General features: G+C 38.9%; 1 protein-coding gene across 7 annotated transcripts; it reads left to right on the top strand.

Moving 5' to 3' along the window:
* Positions 1–7: 7 nt before the first annotated feature.
* AMN1 (antagonist of mitotic exit network 1 homolog) lies at positions 8–26,708 on the top strand. 7 transcript variants are annotated; one of them, XR_012623474.1, is made up of 7 exons: positions 8–576; positions 9,426–9,558; positions 13,212–13,356; positions 15,429–15,646; positions 18,812–19,028; positions 19,673–19,729; positions 22,799–22,869. XR_012623474.1 is itself a non-coding variant. In XM_074826237.1 (7 exons), the coding sequence occupies exons 1-7, from the start codon at positions 227–229 to the stop codon at positions 23,619–23,621; spliced, it is 1,089 nt and encodes a 362-aa protein (XP_074682338.1). In that variant the 5' UTR covers positions 16–226; the 3' UTR covers positions 23,622–26,708. The 7 variants fall into 7 exon arrangements, 2 of the variants coding, with proteins under 2 accessions (XP_074682338.1, XP_074682339.1); XR_012623476.1 differs by lacking the exon at positions 18,812–19,028 and adding an exon at positions 19,065–19,201 and having other exon boundaries at positions 22,799–22,815; XR_012623475.1 differs by having other exon boundaries at positions 18,812–19,201; positions 22,799–22,815.
* Positions 26,709–27,017: the final 309 nt, after the last annotated feature.

Genomic DNA, 27,017 nt, shown 5'->3' with positions numbered 1-27,017 from the left:
GAGGTGTGGTGCAGCTGTGTTGAATCTTGAGCTGGTTTGTTTTAATTTGTCACATCCTTGTTCCTGTTATCTTCAAGAATAGGCCCCAACTGCCTTATTTATTACTGTCTTATCTTCAAACCCCTTTCTTCTTCATGAAATCACCAACTTTCAGTTGTGTCCACACATTCCAGAAGCTAAATTCACATTGGCCTACTTTATTCTCAGTAAAAAAAAGTTTAGCAAGATGAAAAGCAAGACAAAAAAAAGTGTTAGCAAGACGTTTTGGCTTGGAAGAGGGGGGAGACAGCCCCTTTGTGAGAGATTAGGTGTTTTTCACAATATTTCAGGCAGCTTCATGAGGCATTCCTGCCGTTTCCCGCCACAACGCCTGAGGCGATCTCACGGCGGGCCGGGAGCGGGACTACATCTCCCGTCATGCCCGCCAAACGGAGGGAGCCGCCGCCATCTCGGCACCATCCCCCGGAGCTGTTGGGTCGCGGCGGCGCCGCGTTCTCCGTTTCCCGCCGCCGCCATGAGCCGCTTCAGCGGCGGTTGGGACGGCGCCGGCGAGGAAGCCCAGCTCCTCCTGGACCTGTGAGTGCCGCCCCGCCACCCTGCCCCCTGTACCCGCCCGCCCCCTTTCCCTCCGGGAAGTCCGGTGGGTTCAGGGCCGGGCGGGCGGGGCAGAGCGCTCCCCTCGCAGCGAGGCCGCGGCCTCGAGTAAACGCAGCGCAGCGAGGCAGCCCGCGGGCCCTCCCATGGGGGAGCCCGGAGGAAGGGTTTGGCCAGGGGGACAGGGTTTGGCAGGCCTTTGGCGGGGGTGGAAGAGCGGGTGACAGCGTTTGGTAGCGGTGGCAGAGTACGTGACTGAGCTTGATCGTGGTGACAGGGTTTGGCAGCGTTCACCAGGAGCTATAGGGGAGGTGACAGGGTTTGATGGGGTAGCAGGATAGGTGATGGGGTTTGGCAGAGGTGACAGTTTGGGAGGAGTTACAGGACAGGTGGCAGGGTTTGACAGGAGTGACAGGGTTTGGGGTGACAGGGTTTGACAGGTAGGTAACAGGATGATCCTTGACAGATCTGGATGTAGAGGGATGGTCAGGGATCTCTGACTTCATCCGGCCTCAGTGAATCTACTGAATGGTGTTTTGCTTTGAGTTTTTCATTATGTGAAATTCCTTTGTGTTTAGGAGGGAGATAGAGACAACATAGGGATAATGTATTTGATTTGACAAGATAAAACAAAAATAGCTTAGCAAACAATACGGTTAGTCTTAGACCTTTATTCTTCTTTTAAAGCACTGAAGATAAGATTGATTATAGTTGCCCTGGTGTAGCCAAAAGTGTTTTATTGTTTCCTATAAAGTACAGTAACAGTGAAAATATTTATAATTTAAATGATTGTTTAAGCTGCAGATCAGTAATGTACTCTGAGAATGTCAACTAGCTTTTTGAAAATAATGTGATTAATCTTGATAAGCTTTTCTCTCAAGCTAAATTTAAAATTATGTGGCAAGAGACAGTTAACTAGGAGATTTGGCATAGCTCACATTGATTTCCATGTATCTGCATTGGGTTTGGAGTATTTTCTGCAAATTTGAACTAAGTAGTTAAGTCTAGATTTGCAGGTCCCTATTCAAGCATGGCTGCATTAGCCACTTAGTATCTTCAAGAGAAAAAAATTAATCTTAAGTCTGTATTAAGTTTTTAGCTGCAACTATTTTTATGTACTACAGTATGTGCTGACAATCTGCCTCCTTCAGGACGAATTGCCAGAAAAGCTCATTTACCCAGTGACCAAAATTTATGTGTCATATGATAAATATGTATTTAGCACAAAACTGAAGTGTGTGCCCTTGTATGACAAAGGACTGCTTGCTCATTCACATGACTCAATAGGCGTCCATCAGAGAAGAGAGAACAGTCACATGGTAGGTGCAGACATAGCCCCCCAGAGGGCTTGGAAAGTCTGTTTGACTCACCCTAGCTCAAGGTAGGGTGCTGTTTTGCATGGAGGAGCTGCTGGTTCATTTGGGATCTCAGTAGGAAAGACATGGGCTCTCAAGGCTAGTTAACTGTTTTATTGCATAAAGAATAGTAGTGGTAGAAGATGTGATAGCAATCTTGCATCCTTTCTGATGCTGAGAACCCCAGCTATTGCAGCATAAGAGAAGCCCCTTCACATTGATCAGCATGCTGCACAGATCCCGTCGGTGGTGCATTCGCACTCATAGTCTTTAGAGCTTTGATAAGATTTTTTTTTTTATAAGTAAACAACTATTCTTCATTTCTGCAGTCAAGTAAAGGAATGTTATATGCTGTTTAATCTTACAACAAGACAAAGACTGTGGATGGTGTAATCTACTTGTACTGAGTTGGAGCCAAGCACAGGCTTCTCTGTTGCAGTTGATTCAAAGGAACAGACAGACTGTAAGCCAAAAGCACCTTTATTTTCGCTAGCGGGGAGAGCATAGGGTCTGCACCCTGCAAAATACACCTCCACCGAGGCAGAATTTCAGTTAGCTTATATAAGAATTTTATCAAACATTCCATACATCCTGTGGTTAATCCCTGATAAGTAAGCAGTCTGGTTACAAAAATTTATGGTTTCCTAGATAGCAAGGCATACTGCCTAAAGGCAACTGTCTCGGTATATATCATACCCTTGCAGAGGGTTAGGCCCCTGTTTATAGTTAGCCAAAACAAGAACTCACAGTATTTACTAACTCGTACTTCTGATAAGAGCGACCTAGATGTGTCAGGCAAACCTTCAAGCCATGTTCAGCTCTGTTCCTTAATTCACAGTCAGTCAGCAAAGTTCATCCAGCAGCCTCCAAGGGTCGGTGAAGGCATTGCATTCTTACACATCTCCAGAGGAATGAGTTAAAGGCGATCACAGTGTGTGCTCAGGTTATGTCATGGTCACTTGTGCTAACAGATGGGTCTCTGCAGGCAAGGCCTGTGGTTAAACTCTGCCCAGATTCTGCTTGAAGTTGATGTCTCCTCGTTACAGTGTCTTCTGCAGTGACCTGCTACAGGTGTCCTTATTACACTGTGCTACTTTAGTGATTTTTTTAATGTGCTTCCACACTGGAAATCTTGCTTCTTTCCTTGCTTAAATCTGTGGTACACTTCAGATTATAGAGCCTTAATATTTTGATCTCTCAAGAGTTTGTATTTGGTATGTATTTAATTTGCTGTGATTTGGTGGCATTCTGGTGCCAGACAAGATTCTGTTCCAAAAAGTTGTCTGTAGGGACTCGGGAGTTGTGGCTTGTATGCTAAATCTAATTTGGCTTAACTCTAGGCTGCTGCTGCCCCCTGCCCTCAACCACTTGTTCTGGCAGTATCATTTCTGTTACCTCACAGTTTTAGTCAGGGGAATTTTCATTCAGATCAGATGCTGAACAGCTCACACTGCAGCTGTGAATTTCAGAGGCAGCATGAGGAAGGTGCAGTAAAAAGTGGTTGAGGAGACAAGAGGGGTGTGGAACTAGCCTTTTCAACCTCTCTTTGGACTTTACATTTGGTTAGAGTGGTGTATAATGACAGCTGGACCTCTAATAGAAATTAATTACAAGGGTTCTGTCTTGCTGATAACTTTTCTTTTTTTTTGCAAAACTAAAACAGTGCCCATAGTTGTTCTGTTGTGCATGATTCATCTGTTGATATTTAAGATCTGTATTACCTATATGCTTATGTTCTCATGATTAACCTTAGATCTTAGACCTAGTAATTTCTCTTTACATGTACTGTAGTGCTTGATACCATAAACAATTTCTACTTTTGATTGGTTACTGATCTTTTTTACACTACTTTATTAGTACTGTTGCAGCAATTTTCTATGTTAATATGATGATATAATTATTATACTGGTAAGACTAATACTTAAAACTAATAATTACACAACTTTTTAACAAATCTGTGTAATTTTAGTGTATTGTTTCTTGTCTTACACAAATTGGGTGATGGCCATCTATTTATGCCAGGCTGCACTTCAAACTTCTTTCTTACGCTAACCTTTAGGCTTATTGTTTAGCTAGCAGAACTTACAGCAGAAACTAAAAACTGAAACGAATCTATTAGTGTATGGAGTGGTCCTTCGAACAAGGCTGTTATTTTTAACGTCTCCAAACCTAACAGAAAGTGCATTTATTAATGTGTTTCTGCTGCTTGATGGTATGTGCTGCTTGTCTGCTGCTTGTTGACCTTTGTCCTCTACACCAAAAGAGAAATTAGCACTCCACAGGTCACATGCACAAGAGCATCATACTGGAAATATTTAGAAACATTCTTTTTACCTTATTTTTTTTGCTCAAGTTATATCTTATATTAGTTTCTGTTCCCTGAAGTTATTGTTCCCAACATGAGAAATGACCAACTTACACATGCACTCCTAGCTGATGCAATTTTAAGGCCAGCGTATTGAGGTACGCCACATTTGTAGTTGGTTTACATAATTGTGCTTGGTTGAAAGCTGAGAGTGTAGGAGTTGCAGGGCCTACCAAATAGAGTGGATGCCTGGCAGCAACAACGCTTGCTGCAGGGGTGGAGAAGGCAGCTGGGCAGGTAACAGCTTTAGCTGTCATACTTCTAGGAGGCTGCTATTACAAATCTCTTGGAGCCCCAGCAGGTGTTTTAAGCTGACATGCTCATGCCCAGACATGAGCTCAGAACCAAGAGAGTTTCTACCATCAAAAATGAGACTTTTAGAGCAACACAAATGAAATGTCAAATTTAAAGGTGTTTTAATTAAGATTGTCACTACATGATGAAGAAGTGTAAGTCATTACAAGAGTATGTAGTTAGATATTGCTCAGGTTTGATTGTTCCATGTGTCATTAATAGATAGCTCCTGTGTAACAGATACCATTAACAGGGAGCCAGCCTATTGCAGACCAGTGCATTATCTAACCTGTCAGTGTCTTGGGAAACTAAGGTCTTACAAAGGCATCAGAAGATCTGCAGATGGGTGCATCTGCATGAACGAAACTGAGAACAGAAGTAGAGCATCACTTTCAAAACAGAGCTTCCTTTTATGGTCTTACTATAAATATAAATTATCCAACCCTACAGAATGCAGGAAGGTGTGTCTGTTTTGTTATTTGCCATTAAACGTATTTTAGTATCTGTTCTCCTGGTTCATTTCTCCTTCCGATGTGTCCCACTTCTAACATCTGTCTGCTATTCTATTTCAGGTGACATAACTTAGTATAAGCTTCACATTGATGTGAATTAGACTATTTGTAGAATAGTTAGTCATAAATATCTAATTTCTGGTGACTTGCAGAAACACGGCTCCACAACCTCTAAGGTTATAAAGTAGGTACGTTTATTCAGCGCTGAGGTGCATGGGGGATCGCTTCACCACAAACGTGTGCGCCTCTCGTGGCACCTTGTCTTGGCTTTATGCTACAAAGCATCACATATTCATAATATGCCTATACATATGCATGACATATCCCCGCTTCATATTATAATGAGCCTGAAAGTCATTTTCATATGTTCCGCCCCGGTCTCCTCCTAGTCGCGTCTGCGCAGTATGTCCCGGTGGTCATGGGCTGGGATCGCAGAGATGAAGTAGCTCCTCTTCCTCACTGTTGAACTTTTTACCTGTGTTCCTTGCTCAGTCTCTGTAGCCTCCTGGACTCAGGCCAGATCTGGGGTTGATTTTGACCAGTTTTTAATGCTATCTTCCTATTCCATCAGGAAGCGTTCCCTCACAGCTTCCATTAATCAAGGTTTCCATATTGTTCTGCTCTCTGGTCCATCATCTATGATCTATTATCCTATTTAATCTTAGTTATCTTTTAACTAATGGGCCTCTAGCCCCTAACCTAATTGCTAAGTCTTTCATCTGTATCTCTAAACTGAGTTATATCTTCAACTAAGTTATATCTTCATTTCCTAAGTGCCTAATTTCTATATCCTATTTTAATTTCCTAGCTCCTCATCTCACTGGTTTATGTATTGGAAATATACACATTTGTCCTGTCATGAGACTCTAACCCTGTCATAAAGCTTAAGGTTAAAGATCATAGGCCTTTTCTGTTCTGCATCTCTTGATACATTTGGAGCACATGAGTTATGCCATTTTACAGTTTGTAGACAACTCTGAACTATAAACAGCTGCTCTAACTAATGTGATAATGTGGAGCAGGGAGAAAGCAGTTGGGGGTTTTGCAAGAAGGAATGGTATTTTATCAGGTCATTACAGGAGTAAAGCACTACTCAGTTTTCCCTGTCCATGAAAAACAGGATTCTGGTTTCTTTCATTAAGTTAGACTGGGACAGAATCTGTCTGCCAAGTGAATGCATTATAGTCTTTACTTACCAATCTTAGTTATTGCTGTGTGTATCCAGATCACACGAAAGTCTAGGTGCCAACTACAATAAAGTTACTGTGCAGTTACAGTAGCTGCTCTGAGTTTACTAGTGGGGTGACTTAATGCAAAAATATTGATTCTACAAAAGCAAAATGTAGGACAGTAATGTTTTAACATTTTGGATAGGATTTAAAAGGAAAAGTTGGCCTAGGGAATCTAATTCAGGTAGCTATGATCAATAGATAATAGAACCTCCAATTCAAAGTACTTATGTGACCTCATGTTAGGTTTCTAAGCAAGAGAGGGACAGCGAGGGGTTACCCTTCCTCCCTCATTTCAACTCTCTCCATTTTAGTTTTGGTGTAGTATAATGCTTTTTAAAGTCTTGGCATTTCCTAGACAACAAAATATTACCTTTTCACTTATCTCTGGATGTTGGTTAGCTTCACTCTAGTTTATGTTCCTCATTTACCTAGGGACTTTGGGTTTTGATAATAAAATCTCCCTTCAGAGAGTTGCAATTTCTTCATTAAGGACCAGCAGTTGTCTTTTAGCATATTAATGACTGGTGATTGCTCTGAAGGTCAGGATGCTTAGAAGCTATTCATAAACTCTTCCCGGAGTTGCCTCTGGTGTTTCAGTAAGCCTGTGATTGTAATTTAAAGTTGCAGAGGTTGGGACATTAACATTTTGCGTATCCTATGATACATTAAAGTGCCTTAGAAATCTTAAAAAAAACAGGATCGCCCCATTAGTGTCCCTCTATAGTACTTAATATTGCATAAGTGAATACTCTTCTGTATATTTGACCTTGAAAAGCATTATTTCAGGTGTTCTACCTGGGTACTATTCCACATATATCTGGATAATACTGATCTCTTTTTTTATTTTGCTTAAGTAAAGTTCTTCATGTTTTTCTCTCAAAAAGCTCTGTTTCCTCTGTAAGGAACTGAAGGAATTAGTGCCTCAAACATTCATCCACACAGAAAACCTCAAGGACAAGCTGTGGCCTTTGTGATTAGTCTAAGGAACACCACCCAGGGAAGTGCAGAGTGTATCAAAGGACGCAGGTCCTCCTTCCCTTGCAGTTGTATTGCCAGACTCCTTAGATAAGCCTCAAAGGGGGGATCATTGGCTCCACTGTGTAAGCCTGATATGATCCAGGCCTTGCTAATCACCAGCCCCATCATAAGCCTGATGCTTTGTGGCTGTATTGTGTAAGCCTGATAGGATCTAGGCCTTGCTAACGTTGAAGAGGTGATAACATTGATAAGAGGTGAGCATCCTGCCCCAGAATAAGCCAGATGATTGCCCAAGAAGCATGAAGTCAGCAAAAATCTGTGGCAGCTGTGGGAGATCATGATCACCGACTAATTTGGACAAGGGAGTTGGTGCACCCCATTCCCCCTCAATGCATGCACAGAACCCATGCTCCACTTTTTCCTCATCTCTCATGGAAATAAGTTCATGAAATATCTGTCTCTCTTGGACTAATATGCTAATCAGCTGATAAGATGAATTTAAAAGTCGACAGAAAATCTTGCTGTGTGTGCACCCATCACCCAAGATTACTGGACCTGAGACAACACTGAAACCTGGAGTGGTGATCTGGACTCTCTTTCTCTCCTTCCTTTTTCTTTTCTTTCCTTTCTTTCTTATAAGACACCACATTGCTTACTATCCTTTTCTGAGTTTAAGCTGTTTCTACCACAAGTAAAGCATTTTAACTGGTCGTCTGGTGTCGTTTCACCTTAATTTAACCCAAGAGAGTCACAGAACCTTTACTACTCTCTGTGCTCCCAGTCCGGTAACACCCTCTGAAGTCTCTTAATGTATTCTGACTGAAATGATCCCTTTTTCTTGCATTCACACAGATAAAATTCTACAATTTCAAAGTCTGTCTTAAAGCATCACCCATTATTCTGTGATTCTAGTAGGCCTATTAATACTTTTCTGCTTGGTCCTTCCTTTCCAGATAAATATGTGAGCCCTGTGTGTCTTTGAGATTTGTTTGCAATTTCTCATGCAACAGTATCTCATGATGGAAACTTTGTGCAAGTCAAGTTTCAGTATCTGGCCAAGGGAACAGACTGCCCAGAACAGGAAACAATTTTGACCCTAGTACAAAAGGTGCCCAGAGAGCAGGGTGTCCATGATGTCTGGAAAATGCAGTATGTGTTGACATTATTGAGTTCAAAATCCCTAGCCCGGTGTATACGATAATCAGGCTTTCCTTCAGGTTGATAAATCATTCTGATGAATAAACATGTTGGAGGAAGGAGGCCTAAAATACTGCTATTAGAAAAGGAATGACTATATGAGTCAAACCAATCAGTGTTTCTGATTGTGATAGGATTTCACCCAACCTTCCTTCTCATCCCAGGACAGATTAATTTCTTGAAGAACCATTGTTGATGAGGCTTTTTGAATACCTTGTAAAAATCCAAGTGGGTTCACTTTCCCCAATATATTATATTTTCTATGTGTCCACTCGTTTTATTTGCCTAATTACTTTGCAGGACCATGAGCTTGTTGATCTGAGATTTCTTGGACCCCACTAAAAATTTCTGCCTCAAGTGACAATCATCTGTGATCAGATCTAGTTTTAAGCACAAAGTTAAAAGGTTGAGCACAGGGTTACACAGCACAATTCATATGAAAAGAATACTGCAAACTAGACAGTGAACACAATGCTACATCTGAAAATACCTCCTTAATGTTTTTAACTGCGGTGAAAGAAGTGTCCCTTCTCTGGAACTAGCTGTCCCAACTAAAGATTTTGCTGCCTGCCAAGTGGAGGCTTAGCTGGTAAAAAGGCTTTTCTTAGAGTTTGTGAATATACTACCAGCAAACTCATTTTGTGAGCTGGGTTGGTGATTGCAGTGAATGAGGCTACAGTTTTTGCCTGCGGTTGACTGGGGAATGCTTGCACAGAAGGATCAGATGACTGACCTCAAAGGGCAACAGCTGAATTGGTGGTAGCATGGAACAGCTGGAATTGATAAGGTTTGAAAGTAGCATAGCTGGATGCAGAAGATGGCATCTTATGGCTTGATTGTTCTAGTTCTAATATGTAATGCCTCTTTTTGACTGTACTGTAACTTTCCTTTATTTCAGATGCCTTCAATGTTTGACAAAGAACCTTTCCAGATATGCTGCAGATATTAAGTCATTGCCACCCAACATAAAGGATAAACTGATTAAATTAATGAGTAGGCAAGGGCAAATAACTGATTCAAATATCAGTGAGGTAAGAACACATTCAAAACTATTCTGTCTGTGATACTTAATACACAAGGATGAACTAAACTAAAACTGTTTACATGAGACAACAGATAATTTCAGGCCTGCTTACTCTGTCTATGTCTTTACAGTTTTTTTTCTTAAACTTCATGATGTTAATAGTCCTGTATTTGTAGTAATAAGATTATGTTTGTAGTGACAAGTAAATTAAAAACATTCTCCCTTCAGCGATAATTGACTTCTATGTAATCAACTGACATATATTATCCCTTTTCAGTATGGGGAAACTAGGCTCTATTGCAAACCGGTCTCTGTTCCTGAATGTAGTATGTTTCAAGAAGCTAGTGCATAATTTAGTAATGAAAAGATTTCAGGAACTTGTTAGATTTCTGTTATGTTCTATTGACATTATGCACGTGATCTCCATATAATTTATTTAAGTATTGATTATTTGAAATGTGATGATACTAGGGCTAGAAATCGGTAGTTCAAATTTTCTCATCCCTTTTGCTCACTGATGTGTGTCAGTGTTTCAAAATGAAACCAGTTAATTCCTTTTTGTTAGCTGTAAATTCAGGGACACATCTGTTTTGGTATCTGTCTACTGTTATCTTGTTTAGCCTCAAAGGGAGGCATGAGAATTGAGGAAAGCTAAAGGTTGGCCTTGGTGAAACAGAAAATTAATTGTGCCCTGTTCATTCTGCTTTGACCTGTAACTCAGACGAGGCAAATAGTATCAGTTTCTCAGAGTCAGAATAGTGAAGCCAAGACTAGAGGCAGAATTAGAAGTATTGGGGAAAACTTATGAACAAAAAAATTTATCTTTAGTATGCACCATTTTCTGATTGCACGAAATAAGGCTTTGAGTAAAAATCAAAGTCTGATTCATTTATCTTATTTTGGAAAATTTGAATTGAGAAAATTTGGTTTAGGCTGTCTTTTCAGTAAGTAATCCTGTCTAAGCATCCTACAAGATGTATATAATTGAAACCATATGATTGTGTGTGTATCAATGCACAAAACCTATTAGGATATCTTTAGTCTGGAAATAAACCAGAGAGTTTAAGCTACAACCTTTTCCTCTGTCTCTCTGTAAAATCTCATCTGTCTTTGTCTTCATTCAGCAGTTGATCAGTGCCTTCTCTTGAAGCCTGTTTTCCATCTTACACTGGGATATTCTGTTCTGGTTCTTTTTCTCATATGTTTTTCCTTTCTCCATTCCTGCAATTTCCTGTGATTCTATCTTTAGCTGTCATCACTTTTCTTGGGCATGTTATACCTTAGTTTTCTTTGCTAACAGTTTCCAGGTTTATCTCACTTGTATTTTTAAAAAAATGCTAACCACCTCTTGGATTCTGAATTCATACTGTTTCTCCATACCGTTTTGCCCTTCAGTTTTCCTGTTCTTTCATCTTGCAGATATTCTTGTTGCTCAGTGAGGCAAAAATAGCTTATGTTGTTTAGCTCTTCTCTTATTATTCCTTGTTCACATCATGTATAGCCAAAGTATTCTACATGTGACACATTTGCAATGTCTCAGTCTTCCATATGGATAAGTAATTTTTTTTCTTTGCTATTGCTTCTGTCCAGCCCTTTTTTTTCATAGTCTCCACAGTATTGCAGCTAGATCTGTTCTCGGAATTTTCCAGGCTATGCTATTTCATTTACTTTTATGCATGTCCTTTCTTTGGTGGCGTTGAAGCATTTTGCTTAAAGGTAAATTTCTTCCAGTTGAAATTCTGTTAACCTGCGCTTATGTATAAACTTCTATTTCATCTCTTACTTTCCTGTTCTTGCCCAGATTTGTGTTATCATGCATTTTTTTTCCTTACTCTGCTTTTTGCTTGGAGCAGCCTTCCATGACATGCATGCTAAACTTCTTATTTCAACTCACTTTTACCTTAAAAGATCTATAAAGCCATTCAGCATGTGTCCACAGGATGTAAGCCTATACTTCAATCTCCTGTACTCTGGATGCAAACAATCCTTACTCTATCTAAAATTCCATCTTCTTTGAGACAGATTAGATTTTAGTATATGCATTCAGTGAACATGAATCTGTGAATAACAGTAGAAAGCAAACCTCTTAAGTAATACCTGAGCATGTGAAGAATCATGAGCTAGGGAAGCTTAGTACTCTAGCTACTTTAAATAGGCAGTATTCTGATAGTATTGTTGTTTCTCATTTAGACTTCCTTCCATTGAATGGTTCTTTTTCTCATAGATTTCTCAGTTGGGTTCAAAACCAGCAGTTTGCTTACTTTTGTTGTGTCCTAGGCAATTTGGAATTGTGAAAACAAGCTAGCAGTCAGGGAAAACATCTTGAATAAATGTTCATAGTCACTTTGGCTTTAAGTATGTCATCTCTGAGTTTGGCTTGTTTAGTTCCTTAGATATGAATTCAGAAATATGAGTGAAAAAAGAGCTGAATGTTGTCTTGTGAAAACTACTCACAAGTGTACTGTGGGATATATTGCTGGTTTTGTGGCATAAAGAGACATATTTGAGGCTTTCAGCATTTGGGGAGAAAAAGCTGAGGTCTGCCATTCATTTTGCAGAAAGGTTGCAATTATAATCTACTAGAAGTTTTTGCTTTTTTTCTGAAGGTTTATTAGACTTTGTCAGTAAAGATTTTAGCATTTTATGTATTTGCAAATCAGAAAAATGGTATTCCTTATAATATCTTTATTGTACCTGTTAGAGTGGTGAACCTGAGAAAGGAATAGACCTTTAACAAGCCTGTCAGCTATGCTGTTATCTTTGCTTGTGTTTGGAAATTTACCATATGCTCTAATCCTTGTGAGTTAAGTCAGGGAATGACAAACTGAAGGGAGCAATATAAGGTAATGTGAAAACCTGATCTAACACTTAACACTTGCCTGTTGGTCTGAAGGACGGCTCAGCAAAGGTATAGCTTGTTTGCAGAAGAGAGGGCTATAAATAGTATTTATTGAAATGTAGTGAGAATCCTTGAAAATTAAATTAGAGGTAAGATATATGGCTATTGTTACTAAAATCTGAAGCCTTCCATTGCTTAGGGTCTGAATTTCATAAATGTCCTCTTGGGGAAGATTTCACAAAAACTCCAACCTATGGTCTTGTGGGAGTTAAAGAGCCTATTTAATGAGGATTTGATACCTCCTCATGGTATGATAATGAGAGTGCTTGTTTATGAAAAAAGAGTGTGTAGGTGAGAAAAATACTCTGGGGCAGAATATCTTTCAAGTATTACCCTTACCTGTTCAGCAGATTTAAGTTTTGATCACAGTATTTTTTTATACTTCAGATTTCTGCTATCAAAATTGTGCTAGTAAGTTTGAAGGTATTACACTCGGTGAACACAGCTGTACTGACAGAAGCACTAGTGTTAGCAACTGTACAGTCAAAATAGTACTTCCACTGTTTAAATAGTAGTGTTAATGTGCTTCTACTCTAGACGTGATCACAGAAACTGAACGTTCATGCTGTAGGAGATGAACTGTTGTGGCAAATACACCAAGTTTTCTTTGGAGTTTAGGTCCTAGGACTGCTAAACCCATCCTCTAGTGAATATTTTTTAGAAGTTCTATATGATGTCTAACATTACAAGTATTTTAGATAAAAATATGCAAGTTCTGTGATGTAGTAGAGTTTGACTGAAATGGTAGGTTTTCTTTACAGATATTGCACCCTGCTGTAGAGTCTCTAGACCTCCGAGACTGTGATATTTCGGATAATGCATTGTTGCAGCTTTATAACTGCAAGCAACTGAAAAAGATCAACTTAAATTCTTGCAAAGAAAACAGACTCGGAATCACTTCAGAAGGTATGTTATCTGTGCACGGATAACTGGGTCTTACTTCTGTTTTATTCTTCTTGTTAGAGTGGAGGGAATTGCAAAAAAATATCTAGGGTTAAAATTGCTTACAAAAATCCCCAATGCCACACGAATACTAACCAAAAGTCGCTACAGTGGTGTCAATTATAGGTCTAGAGCACTGATTATCTTATGAAAGAGAGCTGTAAGGTTACTCTCATGCCAGGTTTCTGGTAAAACTATGCTACATTTGATCATATTTTCCACTTCATCTTGATTATTCCTTCCTCAAAACCTGTGCCAGAGCCTTACCAGTACCGCTGGGGTTGAAAGTTCAGGCTTGTGATTTCCTAAATGACTTTTTTCCCCTTTTTTATTTAAATGTATTTGTTAATAAATCAGCTTTATAGCATCTTCTCTGACTTAAAAGACTTGCTTTAGGACTTTAGGATTTCAGTTGTTAATTTTAACCTTCAGTTTCAAGTTATGTTAAAAGAATTAAGCTTGTGGAGTTTTATTTCCACAAGTTTTGTTTTGTCTTTTGATTACACTTACTCCTTTGCTCCATCATTAACTCATCCTTATTGAAAATTGAGGCAAAATATTAATTTAGTATTGAGCTAATGTGTACCATACATTAGATGAGTCTTGGTTTGTATTTTCTTACCACTGCATAGTGATATACTTATCTTTTTGCTTAAGTAATTGGTTGAATTTTTAAAAATTGATTTTATTTATTTTAAATGTCACCTCATTGTTATACTTTTTGACCCATAAGATACAGTTTGCGATGGTCTTCCCTCCATGCCTTCATCTGTCCACTGATTTCTAGTACAGTTCTTAAAGTACCAGCTAAGCCTAGAGCTCTTTATGTATACTTTTCATCTATTTGGATAGAGATTCCTGATTGCTTTGCAATTAAAACTGGGAAAACTGTTTTTTTATTGGCAAGTTCCTAGTCCATCCAACTTTACTAACTTTCCTACTTATAAATTGAGCCCTTTTTAAACTGAGAGTCAACTATGAAGCCTTTAAGTTAAGCTGGAACAGTTCTTTATCACTCATCTCAATTACATACAGGAAGAAAGACCCCAAACCACCCCATTTTAAAGCAGTGTTACCTTTTACTAATTCAGTAACAGGTGGGAGTTTTTTGGTTGGTTTGTTTGGCTGGCAGGATTTTTGTGTGGGGTTTTCTTTTAAGAAACCTGCTGGCTACAACATCCAGAAATCTGAGCCTTGTCATTACTAGGAAACATTTGCTCAGTGGTTCTGACTCAAGCAAGTACTATTTTATACATGTTTCTTTGAAGTTCTTGCATAGTAACATAATGACATTCAACTTTTTATTTCTGTCTATCCAGAAGTGATGTAATTTTCTGTACTGCTGTAATCATCATATTTCCATCATCCTTGAAATTCATTCCTTTCGTGTGTTGCAACTGTAGTTCATGTGTTTTTATTTTATTGACTATCTCCTTCTGTGCAAATATTTTGGTTATTACTAACTGTGAGGGCTCTGAGGGCACCAGCAGACCCTAATGGCCATGACTGGTCTCACCTGCCATGCCCACCTACACCAGCTGCCCAACTGCACCTTCAGTCCTGACCTGAGCTGTGTCATAGGTGTACCTTGTTCCTGTCCTGCTTCTGAACTATTGTTCTGATTTCTTGAACTGACCTCGGACATGACCTGTTACCTTGCTTTTGGCCTGATACTCACTGCACTGTCAGTGGGACCTAGCACTGTCATCAGTCTGCTTTCAAACCATCGGCTTCTTTTCATGTACTCACTGAGGTGATACCTCATGTATATAATATCCCTCAGGTATCCCTCCACAGTGTGGAGGGGAATTCAGCATTTAGAAATTTTTATCAACTCTAACACTGTTCATTGTCATTTTCTTCTTTTCATCCTTGACTTAAAAGAAACCAACTGCAAAATTACTTCCTTGTACAGAGTCTTGCTGCCACAGCATGAGATGAAAGTTGAACAGTCAAGGACTAGAAGACATTGGATTCAGCATGGTGATTATGTTATAAAAGGAATAATTCTTTAAATTGGTCTGTTTCTTTGACAGGTGTCATAGCGCTGGCCTTATCCTGTCCTTGCTTGCGTGAAGCGTCTTTTAAAAGGTGCTGTGATATAACTGACAGTGGAATTCTTGCTCTTGCGCTCAACTGCCAGTTCTTACAAATTGTGAACTTGGGCAGCTGTTCAGGCATTATGGATGCATCTCTGCAGGCACTAGGAGAAAACTGCAAATTTCTTCACAGTGTAGACTTTTCATCTACTCAGGTAACTGTGGTGGCAATTGGCTAATTGACTTTTGTTTATTTTTTAGGATTGTCATGATAAAATTGAAAGGGGATCTTTTTAACTCTACTCTTGACAGGATTTAGGACCACAGTTCACTTCCAATTTCTTCCTTTCAAGGAAAAGAAAAGACATATTTTGTGTCTTGGTAACCAGAAAAATATGCGGTTTGGTATTAGAGCATCTATTGTGGACCAAAGATAACCTTTTATTAGAATCTACCTAATATTGGAGATTTTTGTTCATTATCTTTATTTAGTGTCATAATTTTCTTCAAGCTGTAAAGTAATCCAAAATCTTTCATTTAAAGAAAGTAGAATCTTGGACAGATTGTTGTCTGCTTTCAGTTAGGACAAACTGACCTGAATAGTAATAGTACAGGATGTCAAGCAATATAAGCCCCTAGTACAAGTAAACACTCCATAATTAGTTCTAGTTCAAGAGTGCTTGTGCTTTCTGCATGGCTTGTCGGAGTTATGTTATGGAGTCAACATGGAAAGAATGACATTTAAAATGTCAGAAAGGACAGGTAAGAGGTTTTAGCAAAAGTTAGTATTTAGCATGAGAAAGGGGAAATCAGCTGCAACAGCACTACTGTAGCATACTTAATAATTACAGTAAGATAATGAAGTGAGGGAAAGGATTTTTTTCAGTAAGAATAGCATTCAGTTGTCTGTGATGGTGAGTGATTGTTGCATGTGAGTCAAGCACAGAGCATTCGTAATGATGTGTCAGATCTGGAAAACACGTAGCAGGTTCTTATTTTAGGTGCTATTCTTCTTTCAGTTTTTCCAGAAGTAGGGCATCAAAAGTAATTTAATCTTTTCTTTGGTGATTTTTATTATTATCATTTAACTCTTATTTCTTCAAATTTATTTCATTACTTTTTTGTTTCCTTGCCTCTCTCTTCCTTTATAGGAAATAGTGGAGTTTCCCTGTATGTTTTAAATGAGATGAAAGCTTCTTGAGTAACTAAATATTTCCATATTTTTTAATTCCTTTCTGATAATCATATGGTGCTAATACACTAGAATTCTGAATTTCATTTGACTAAAAAATAAATGGAAACATATACTAGATATAAACAAAGTAAGCTTAAGATGAAGTAGAGAAACTATGGATGGCTCATGCCTGTAGAGATTGCAAGGCCTAACCATATTCTTGTGTTTGAGTTCCAGAGTGCATAGTAAAAATATCAACTGGCAAAGCTGTGTGAAAGAGTGAACAGTGAGAGCATTGGAAATAAATGAACAGGCACTTGTGGGAACAAGGAAGCAGATACGAGCTAGACTAGAGGAGCCAAATGCCTCAAGGTGATTTGGCCATTTTAAAAATAGGTTCATCTGGTGTCTACAGACATGAAGTACAATAAGTAGAAGGTATAGAAGTGGTGCAAAATAGCAAGAAGTGGGTCAGGTGAGGCCAGGGAAGGATTGAACTAAGAAGGAGCTGTAGCTCTGTGTGCTGTATGCACAGAGAGTGTGAGTGGAAGCTTGGCCTGAAGAACTCTGCTACACTGGCCCAGGACCATGTAAGAAACCTGTTTCTCTTTATGTATCAGTATGCTTATGTTACCATTCTGAGGAGGTAGGTTTTATACATAAGCCCTGTACTTACTGCTCTAGTTCTACTGTGCTCTAAATCACAGCAGTGTTAACAGGTAGAAATACAGACTCGAGAGTCCAAATCCCTGCACTAATTAAACAGTACATTTCCTCTTTAATGTTGATTGTCTCAGTGTATGGCAAATAACTGTGGGAAGAATCTTACCTGAAAGTGCTGTGCAGACTGCAACAGTCTTCTGTGTAGGGTGTGGGACAGTTTAGTTCTCTGCAAAATGTGTTGGCAGAAGCCAAGTTGCAGGTTAGCTGTTTTATCTGTGCAGACACTTCTCATGTAGGACAAAGCTGGGTTGCTGATGTACTTAACTGCTGGTACTGGGCTATGTAAGCCTTTGTGAGAGATACATACAGAGTTTGGTGACAACTGGTCTGTACCAAGAAGCTGATGTATTTGTGGCTTGGTACCTGTGGAATGGCTGGAAAACAACAGACGTATTATGAGCGATCCAGACCGAGGGGCCTCACTGTAACAACAAGCTGCAGCTGTGTTCAAGGACATAAGCAAGGCCGAGATAGCTTGAGAAACTACATTCCTGGCCAGAAGATAAAGAAGTTGGACTGTCGAAAACAGGATGCCTACCTAGTGGGAGAGCAGCGCGTAGACACCACACCGGCACCAATCATAGAGGGCAAAAGGGCGCGTGAACAAGTAGCTTTACCCTATTAGCAGTAAGATAGCGGCGCGTGAAGCTTGTGATAGTGTATAAATTGCTGTGTAGCCTTTAATAAAGTGGCATCAACTTGAGCACATTGGTCGTATAGGTTGTGTCCGGGACTTCCGTGTCAGCAGGTACCAATGTAAGAGTGTATCCCTTACATCCCCAATGTTAGAGTGTATCCCTTGATGAGGATGGGCAGATGTAGCATTACAGACAATGCACATAGATCAGCAGAGAGCAGAGTAGGAAACTACTGCAACACTGTAGTAATAGTATAGCGGTGGTTACTGTGAGCTCATCCAGGGAAGTGAGGGGACTTTGTTTTAATACAAAACTGAGAACACGCCGTCATAATCATGTAGTCACAAGCATCATGACAGTAGCATTCAGATGGTCTCTCCAGAGTTCAGTCACCAACGAGGCAGTCTGGTCCAGGTTTGTTTTGATGACATGGAGGATAAGGGACACAGGCTATCAAATCTATATCACTGTACTTGGATTGGTTTTAGATTGGTGACCCTGCACTGGTTTTGGATGTGCCCTTTAGGAACTGACAGTGATTACTCTCTCCGTTCTGTCCCACCTGTGAGAGTTACTAGAATTTATTCATTTACTGCCTTTTGTCTCCTGCTCTGGGTGTCTTGAGGAGCTAAATGTGCTGTCATCTTGACCTCCTAAGCTAGGTACTGACAATACCAGCCATTCTTGCAGGCCTTTGTGTGCCTCCATGCTGGGACATTCCTGTCCACTCTCCATTCGCATTGGTCTGACCCTTTCTATTACAGTTCTGTGCAGCAGATTTGCAATAGAGGGCCAGAAGGCAATAAGACAATTTGTGCAATGGGAATAATCAAATCTTTAAACAGAAACAGAGCTTGTGGTTTCTGGATTCTAGCTGTCAAATTTGGCTGAGCCTGACTGTATGTATTTGATGACTACTATTCCTGCCATCTAATACAAGCTCTATGAAAAAACCTGTGTGACGGATCTGATACCCAATCCAGCTTTTGAAGTGAGGAGGAAGTTTAATGAATTTGATTCCTGGAAGCAAATTAATAAATTGGCCTTTCTTGCCTTTCTAAGGTAAGGAATGTCTTTTGTCTCTCCTCTCTCTTGCAGGTAATCATTGCTTCATGGCTGGCTATAGCCAATCACTTTGATAAACCTTTTAATACGAGTGTATGATGACTGCTCTAAGACTGCTTGTTTGAGGGATTTTTGTCGTATGTAACTGGTTTGCTTCGAGATAAGTGAAAGTAAGACATCAGATAAAAGACTGCTGTGATTACGTTTTTTTTCCCCAACCCAAGAAACTTCCTTCAGGAACATCTCCATCAGTCCTGAAAACAGGAGAAAAATTGGTCTAGGTAGAGCAGAAGTACTTTAAACCTTATAAATGAAAAGTGCCATGCTCTGACCATAATAGTGTACTCACTGGTAAATGAGATAAAGAAGCTGCAGAAATAGCAGTTACACAGTTGAAAACATCCAGGTAGAAAGCCAGGCTGGATCACATGGCATTAAAATGCAACAGTGTTTAATAAACTGAAAAAAAATACATGGATAATTTTCTCTACAAGCTTAGTTGGGAAGAAAATACTGTAATTTTAAGTGTATTCAATGACTGCAAGGAGTGAATAATTTATTTTTTTTTCCCCCAAATAGCTGTGTTTGAAAAAGATGAGCTTTAATCCATTGTGTTAATAACAATGTGGTTTTTTCTCTAGGTGACAGATGATGGCGTTGTAGCACTAGTGAGTGGAACATGTTCAAAGAATTTAAAGGTAACTTACTTAATAAGAAAGAAATGAACAAAAGCAAATACCATCAAATTTTAATTATTATTATCAGTATCACTTCTGAGGGATGGTTTTTATTGACTGCCTTTGTTTGTGTACACCCTTGCTCTGATTTTGGTTATGAATTGAATATTTTCTGTCTCTCTGTAGCAATGTCCCAGACCAGCTTTTTGAGAACCTCAGTCTTTTCAATATGACTTTTCTTCTGTTGAATGTAGTATGCTTATTTTAACTCACATTGTTTTAGAGAGTTGTATAATAAATGCAGATGAATGCTTAATTTTTTCCCTTTATTTCACTGGAGTTATTTCTTGATTGTGTTGCACACTGAGGCAGGATTTGTAATGTGGATAATTCCGTGGATTTAAGAATCAGTTAGCACCTCTGTAGAGGTAAATCTCTTAACTCATGAAAGCAACTGTGAAAGTGAAGCGTCTTTGCATAAAGATTCTCTAGGCACTGAGACAGTAATAAAATAAAGGAGAAGAGACATCCCATACCTCTTACCATAAACGATCTTCTACTTTTCTATATAGTAAATTTTTATCTGAGTGTGTGTTTTTGTTTTCATGAAGGCTGTTTCTGAATCCAAACTGTTCATCTAGAAACCAAGATGGGAAACAGGTCATACTTTTGCTAGTTTCTAGTGTTTAATAAAACAAACAACCCTAAACAAAATACCAAATCTGGGTCAACTGACAGTATTAATAACCTGGAAAAAATATAACTGTTACTGTTTTATTTGGAGGGTGAACAGTTAGATTTGGTTTTGGTTTTTTCCAGCTGATTTTGTCTATTTTGGACAATCTTTTTAGTCTTGATGAGTCTTGTGGAACAAGATGAAATTACTATTTTTCAGACCATAGCAATGAGAGATCTTATTTTTGTATACTAGAAGTGACTTGAAAATATCTTTGTCTTTTGGCTGGTTACACCTTTAGCTGTAGCAAAACATTGATTACAGATTCTCTAAACAACCCTGAGTCTATGCAGGGTGTCTATGTCATAAGACACCTCGTATCCAGCCTACAAATGTAAAGCAGCGGGTATCACTGTGATTTGGATTAGGTCATTCGGTCTAGGTTACTCTCAAAAGTCTTCAGTACATATGTCTTAAAACACAAATATTGTAATAAGTTTTGGGTTTGCTATTGAGTAGAGCAAGGTTCTGTAAGGTTCTTAGAGGGTTCCTAGAGGGTTTTGACCTATTTTCCAGCAATGTTGGTATAATTGCTCTGTCAGTATTACCTTCCCTCTTCTGTATTATTACTGCCCACAGTTCATAGAGAATTATATTCTTGTATGTAAGCCCTTTTTCTTCAAACCATAGCAACGTAGTTCCATTTATTTTTAATAAAAATTTCCACTTGCAAAATGTGGCCTTTGGTGTTTCCTGGTCACATTGCTGTAGTTACTATTTCTTTGAAAGTGCATAGGCTTTCTTTTCTGTGTGCTGCACATGGAAGCTTGTGGAATCTGTACTAGATCAGGAAGAACAAGTTAGGTAGCTTACATAAGACGTGCTTCATCTGTAAGTGTTCAAGAAAGTAATGCTGAGGTGGTGGACTTTGATTTCAGAAGAACTAATGGGAAATTTCAGTCATGCCAGACTGAATAGTCGTATGGATTTTGCTTGTTCATTTTCCTGCACTCAATACTCGTTTCCGCTTTCTTAAAAGCCATGTATTTAAGTGCTTTTACTACATTTGTTTTTTTGGATGGGTTTCTTGGGGGCGGGGGGTGGTGGGGGTGGTGTCTGTACAGTTTTATTAAGGCAAAATGTAATGGTTTTGTGTGGAACACCAATTTTAAAAACAAAAGTTGTGTCCTATCAGTATGAACAGCTAGAATTTTTTAGGTCTATTGGTTTACAAGCAGTAAGAAAAAGAAATTTAGTAGAGAATATGGAGTTATTTGCTACAATCTCTTCTTCAGTGTAGCTCTTTTTCTTGTCTGTGTCACAGTCCTCTTACCTCTGTTTCATATCATCGAAGTGCAAATTTATAGACAGTGATCTAATGTCAGTTACATGTGAAAAAAGTAGGGTCTTAAAATTCTCAAGCTGTAACTAGGAGGCAGATTTATAAATCTTACTTCATTCAGAGGTATTCAGATTCCACATTTCACTTACTTATTAAAATGAACTAAAAGCTATACATATATCAGCTTTTGTGTATCTTGCTTCTCTGAATACAGTTCTTGTTTTCTCCATCATCATTCGATAAAAAGTTGCATTTATTACAAAAGGTCCCTTTCATTTCTGTGCTCTTTCAAGATCCTTGGAGTTTATAATCCGGAAAGATGCTCTTTCACAATAAAACAATGGGGCTTTTTTATTTTTACCCCAGAATCCCTAAAGTATATTTTCCCAAATCCTGTTTGCATTAGATTTGATAGTCTCTTTTCTCCATTTCTTCCTGTATGTTATATTTATTAATATGTAAGGCAGTTTAGAGGGGAAAAAAAAGAGTTGGTAGTAATCTGTTAATGCTGAATTTATTCTTTCTCTAGCACGTACAAGAAGTACTAGTTTTGCAACTGCACAGAAATGGAGAGCAGGTTTTAGTCTAGCCTTGGAATAAGTTCTTAGACTTCTTTTAGGACCTAGATAGATAGATAGATAGATAGACATTAGGAACTTCGGCAGAGACTCATGAATCCTGCCTGTTTTGAGAAACCCCAGAATTCAGTTTGGGTTCTGTTCTCCTGGACAAGAAATTGCTAGGAGAATGTGTGTCATAGGAAAACTGATGGGACTCATACACTGTACAATCTCACTGAAGAGTTTTCTCAGTTGTCTCAAATGATAATATGTTGTGGGAAAACTCAGGTTTATGTTTTTAGTGTTGACTCTTCATAGAAAAGCTGTCTTATTTTCCTGAGGGTATTTTCCTTCTCTGTACAGGATCACATATGGGGTCAATGCACAGAGGAGCAGTAGATCATACTTTCTTCTGGGTGGGGATCTCTGAAAATTGGTTGGGCAAAGAAAAGCTCTGCTTCCAAAACTGTGGGTGCTCTGACAGGCTTTTGTTACTACTATTTTCGTAACAGGAGATCCATATGGAACGCTGTGTGAATCTGACAGATGTTGCTGTGGAAGCAGTCCTCACATGTTGTCCAAAGATACACATTTTTCTGTTCCATGGATGCCCACTGATAACAGGTAGGTCAAATCATGCAGGGAGTAAGAAGAGTAATTACTTCTTGATAGTGTCTTCTTGCTCTCTGGAAAAGCACACTGTAAATAATCCAAAACAAATAACAACTTACTAGATAAAATAATAATTGTACACTGAGATTTTCAAAGCAAGGTGACAGTTTTGCTTTGAAACATGGCAACCTTCAGAGTGGGATTTCTTTCTTGTTTTGGAGTTTTTTTCTTTCCCTTTTTTTCCCCCCATCAACATGCTGATGAAGATCCAAAGTTGATGATAAGACTTCAGAAAAATATTCTAACATCTTAAACCCCTACTTTATTCCAAAAGTATGGAACAGCATCCATTCAAGAAACAGTGGAATGGGGTAGGACTGGTCAGCCTGGAAGACAAGCTGAAGAGAGGTTATGATCTATCTTGGGTTTTTTAAGTTTGATTGGTTGGTGATGCTTTACAGCTATGTGATTGCAGAAAGAACCAAGTGGTTTTGAATTACTAAAGATATATCTGAACTGTGATATTGTAATAGCAAGATAAGTGTAAATGCAGATCTATAATTGAATAGTTTTGCCATTTACCTGATTTCTAAATACCACCTATTTATATTCTGAATGAATAACAAGAATTTCCTTGGTTCTTTTGCAGATCGTTCCCGAGATGTTTTAGAGCAGCTAATCATATCAAACAAAATCAAGCAAGTAACATGGACTGTTTACTGATTATTTATTGTGTACGTACGAGTGTAAAGTTTACAGATGGGAGAGCTCTTTCGGAAAACAAGCACCTTGGAGAAACAGCTGGTGACTTTTGTACCACCAGATTGCTTCCCGCCTTGTTCCCACCAGAGGTCTCCGTCGCCATTCCAGTCCTTGCCTGTGAGTCTGGGCTTCCCCACTGTCTCTGCTTAGAGCCCTGTCTTCGCATGGCTGATAATATTCATTAAGAGGAAAGTTAAACCATAATTAATATTGCACTGTAATCGCTCAGCCTCCTTGAAGTATCAGGTTTGGCTACTACTTAGCATCTTTTAGCATCTTGGCTACATATACAAACCCAATTTAAGTAAGTCTGTGTTCTGAATTTGTAGTCTGAGAGGATAGCTGCAACTAAAAGTACCAAGCCTAAACATAGTATTAACACTTATGCAGAAGTGTCTGTAAAGTTGGGACTTCAATCTGACAAGTCAACAGACAACTGACAAATGGAGTGGCATTAACAGCAAGGCAAATGTATTTTAAGTTGTAACAGACAATCTCCTTTCACCATGTATTTGCTAGGTCTTCAAGAAAAACTGCAGGTACCTTTCTTTCGGTGTTACTGATGCTGCAGGTTCCTGGTTTTATTTACCATCAAATATTTGCTGGATTTTTACACATCCAAAACTGCAGTCTGTGAACATGTGAATATAAACTTGTTTTGAAATTGTTGTGGTGACTTAAAAAATTTCAGAATAGTAGTAATGACCAATAAAAGAACCTTATATATGGACAAATACTTACTTGCCCTGGCTTTTGCCTGTGTTCCTGCATGAAAATGCCTTTAGGGAATAGAACATTGGTCCTTATAAGCATAGCTATGAGTGAAATAAGACCAAATTTACTGTCTGAGTACATAAATCTCAGGATGGTAGAGTTAGCAGAATGTTGTGCTGTATGCAGTTTATTACATCTCCAGTGGCCCCCAGAAGCTGAAAATAACCATTTATATATTGTTCAACTGTAGTCTAATTTAAAGAAAAAAAAAATTAGAACTGTAGAATGAGCTTATTACATGGTAAAGCAGTGGTCACATAATTACAAGTCATGTTCATTGGCTTTCTTGAAACAGTATAACCTCTTGTGACACTTCTATGACTTAAACATTAAACTTTTTAAAATACTAGTATTTTTGCATTATACAGGGCAGGTAGCACACTATGTTGAGACTCTGCATCTGGAAGTAGCAGGGTTTATCTAGGGTGGTCTTATATGGATCTGGTGACATGTAGAACCCCATGAGTTTAGGCGACCATAAGGACTATGCTTACTTTACAATTTAACACTTGTCATAGCCACGCTCATTTTAAGTGTTGCAGAAATAAACCAGTCTTCTATGAATCTATTTAAAGTTCAGGTCAAATTGCATGGAAGATAATATAATACATGTTGCATCCAGTAATATTAAAGTATATTATGACATCTGACAGTCATCTTTCTTCTTTTGTTGATTATATGGTTTATGGAAGAGCAAGTCCATTTAGAAAACTTGTTCAAGTGTAACTGAAAGCATAATTTTCAAACACCGGTGCCTAAATTCCTAACTCTTGTTGCATGCAGTACCATGGCTCAGCCCAATGATGAATGTGTTCCTGATACCTATAGCTGCACCAGTACAAACCATTTCTGCAGACAGGAGAAGTTGGTTTTGCTACATTAGCAACTAGCATCTGAAGGCTGTAACTGCAGCAAATCCTTGGACCAGATAGAGGCCTAAGAACCTAATCTACCATGTTTTATTCCCTTTTTTGGCTAAAGAGTAGTTTATTGTTTTGCTCTGTGGAATCCCTGGTGTCAATCAAGGCCCATTATGCCTTTGAACTCTTGGACATGACTTGGCAATAAACTTATTTTGTGCTATTTTTCGTATTGATCCATCTAGCTGATTAGGTGGCAGCAATGACACCTCAGTAATCATGTCAAATAAGTAAAGCATAAGGGTCAGGCTGCCAGCCCTGGTTTCAGGAAGGGTGACAGAAGACAGTAAGTAGAATTGTAAGCTAACTCAAGTGGGAAGGGGCCTTGGGAGGTTTCTAGTCTAACTTCCTGCCTGAAGTGGGGCCAGCTCAGAGCTCAGACCAGCTTAGTCAGAGCTTTATCCAGCCAAGTCTTGAAAAACTGAAGATGACAGAGCCTTCACAACCTTTTGAGGCAACTTGTTCCACTGCTTGACTGCAATAATGGTGGAAAAATTTTTCCTCCTATCCTGTTTGACCCTATTTTGTTTCAGCATACACCCTTTCTCGCTGGAAGAGCCTGGCTGTCATCCTGACAACCTCCTCATATGAATGGGCAGTCTGCTCATATGTCTCTTGAAGCCTTCTCCATTCCAAGCTGAACAAGCCCAGTTCCCTCAGTCTGTTATTGTAAGACATGTAACTATAACATAGTGTGGTGATGGTTGCCAGACTCTCATTTCAAGTGCTACATGCAGAAAGATAATTATTAATGAAGATAATGTAAAGCAGCTAAAGATGGAAGACCACCAAAATCTGTAACAGCAAAGGGCGCTTAAAAAAAATTCCATCTGTGGAACAGTGCTACTGCTAACCTCACTGGCAAGGTTGTCCTTTTTCCCCTTGCTAATGTAACCTTGGATTTGTCATGAAGGCAAACGCAGCTTACACTGTGTCCTTAAATGTGCATGTAGATTTACTGTCTTCTCCTTCCTACAGCCTCTTCTAAATGTGTAACTTAGTGGTCTATCCTCACCTTGTGCTTAAAAATTGGTACAACACTGCAATGAATTAACACTTTAATTTTGGGTGTGGAAGTTTAATGTTAAGTCACATTAAATCCTTTACTGTGAGAGTTTAAGTCTGCCCTCTTACATGTTTATTACTGGCATAACTACTGGAATATTTTTTGATTCAGGTTAGACCATCTTCAACAACTGTTTACAAGCACTGGGTGAAGTGGAAGAACAACATTGTGTATACATTTATCACTTCATATTCTGTATTGTTTGGATATTGTTATTGTTGTAAATTGTTGGGTGAATATTCACATATTGTTCTGAAGATTAAAGTTTGTAAGCCTTCCGTTTGGATAGTTCTGAAAACTTGTTAAATTATATCTTAGGAACACGTACATCTGAATGTGCTCCTAAACCTCCCATTTCATAAACACCATGGTTTTCTGAGTACTACATACTTCCTAATGTTTATAAGCTTCCACCACGTCACCTGGTATTTGTAGGTGTATTAGGTTCCATTCTGCAGTTATTAGTTGCCCATCACCGCTTGTTTGATAGTTAACTGCTAAAGGTGACAGTTCCTGCAAGACTGCTCTGAAAATGTTGGTTTCTTCAAATGACTGCATTTACAGCCTCCTACCTGTGGATCAAATTTTCTTTTTTTT

Source organism: Strix aluco, chromosome 5, assembly GCF_031877795.1.
Source record: "Strix aluco isolate bStrAlu1 chromosome 5, bStrAlu1.hap1, whole genome shotgun sequence".
NCBI classification, from domain to species: domain Eukaryota; kingdom Metazoa; phylum Chordata; class Aves; order Strigiformes; family Strigidae; genus Strix; species Strix aluco.
Note: the sequence above shows the minus strand (reverse complement) of the source record. Positions and strands in the feature narration are given on the sequence as shown.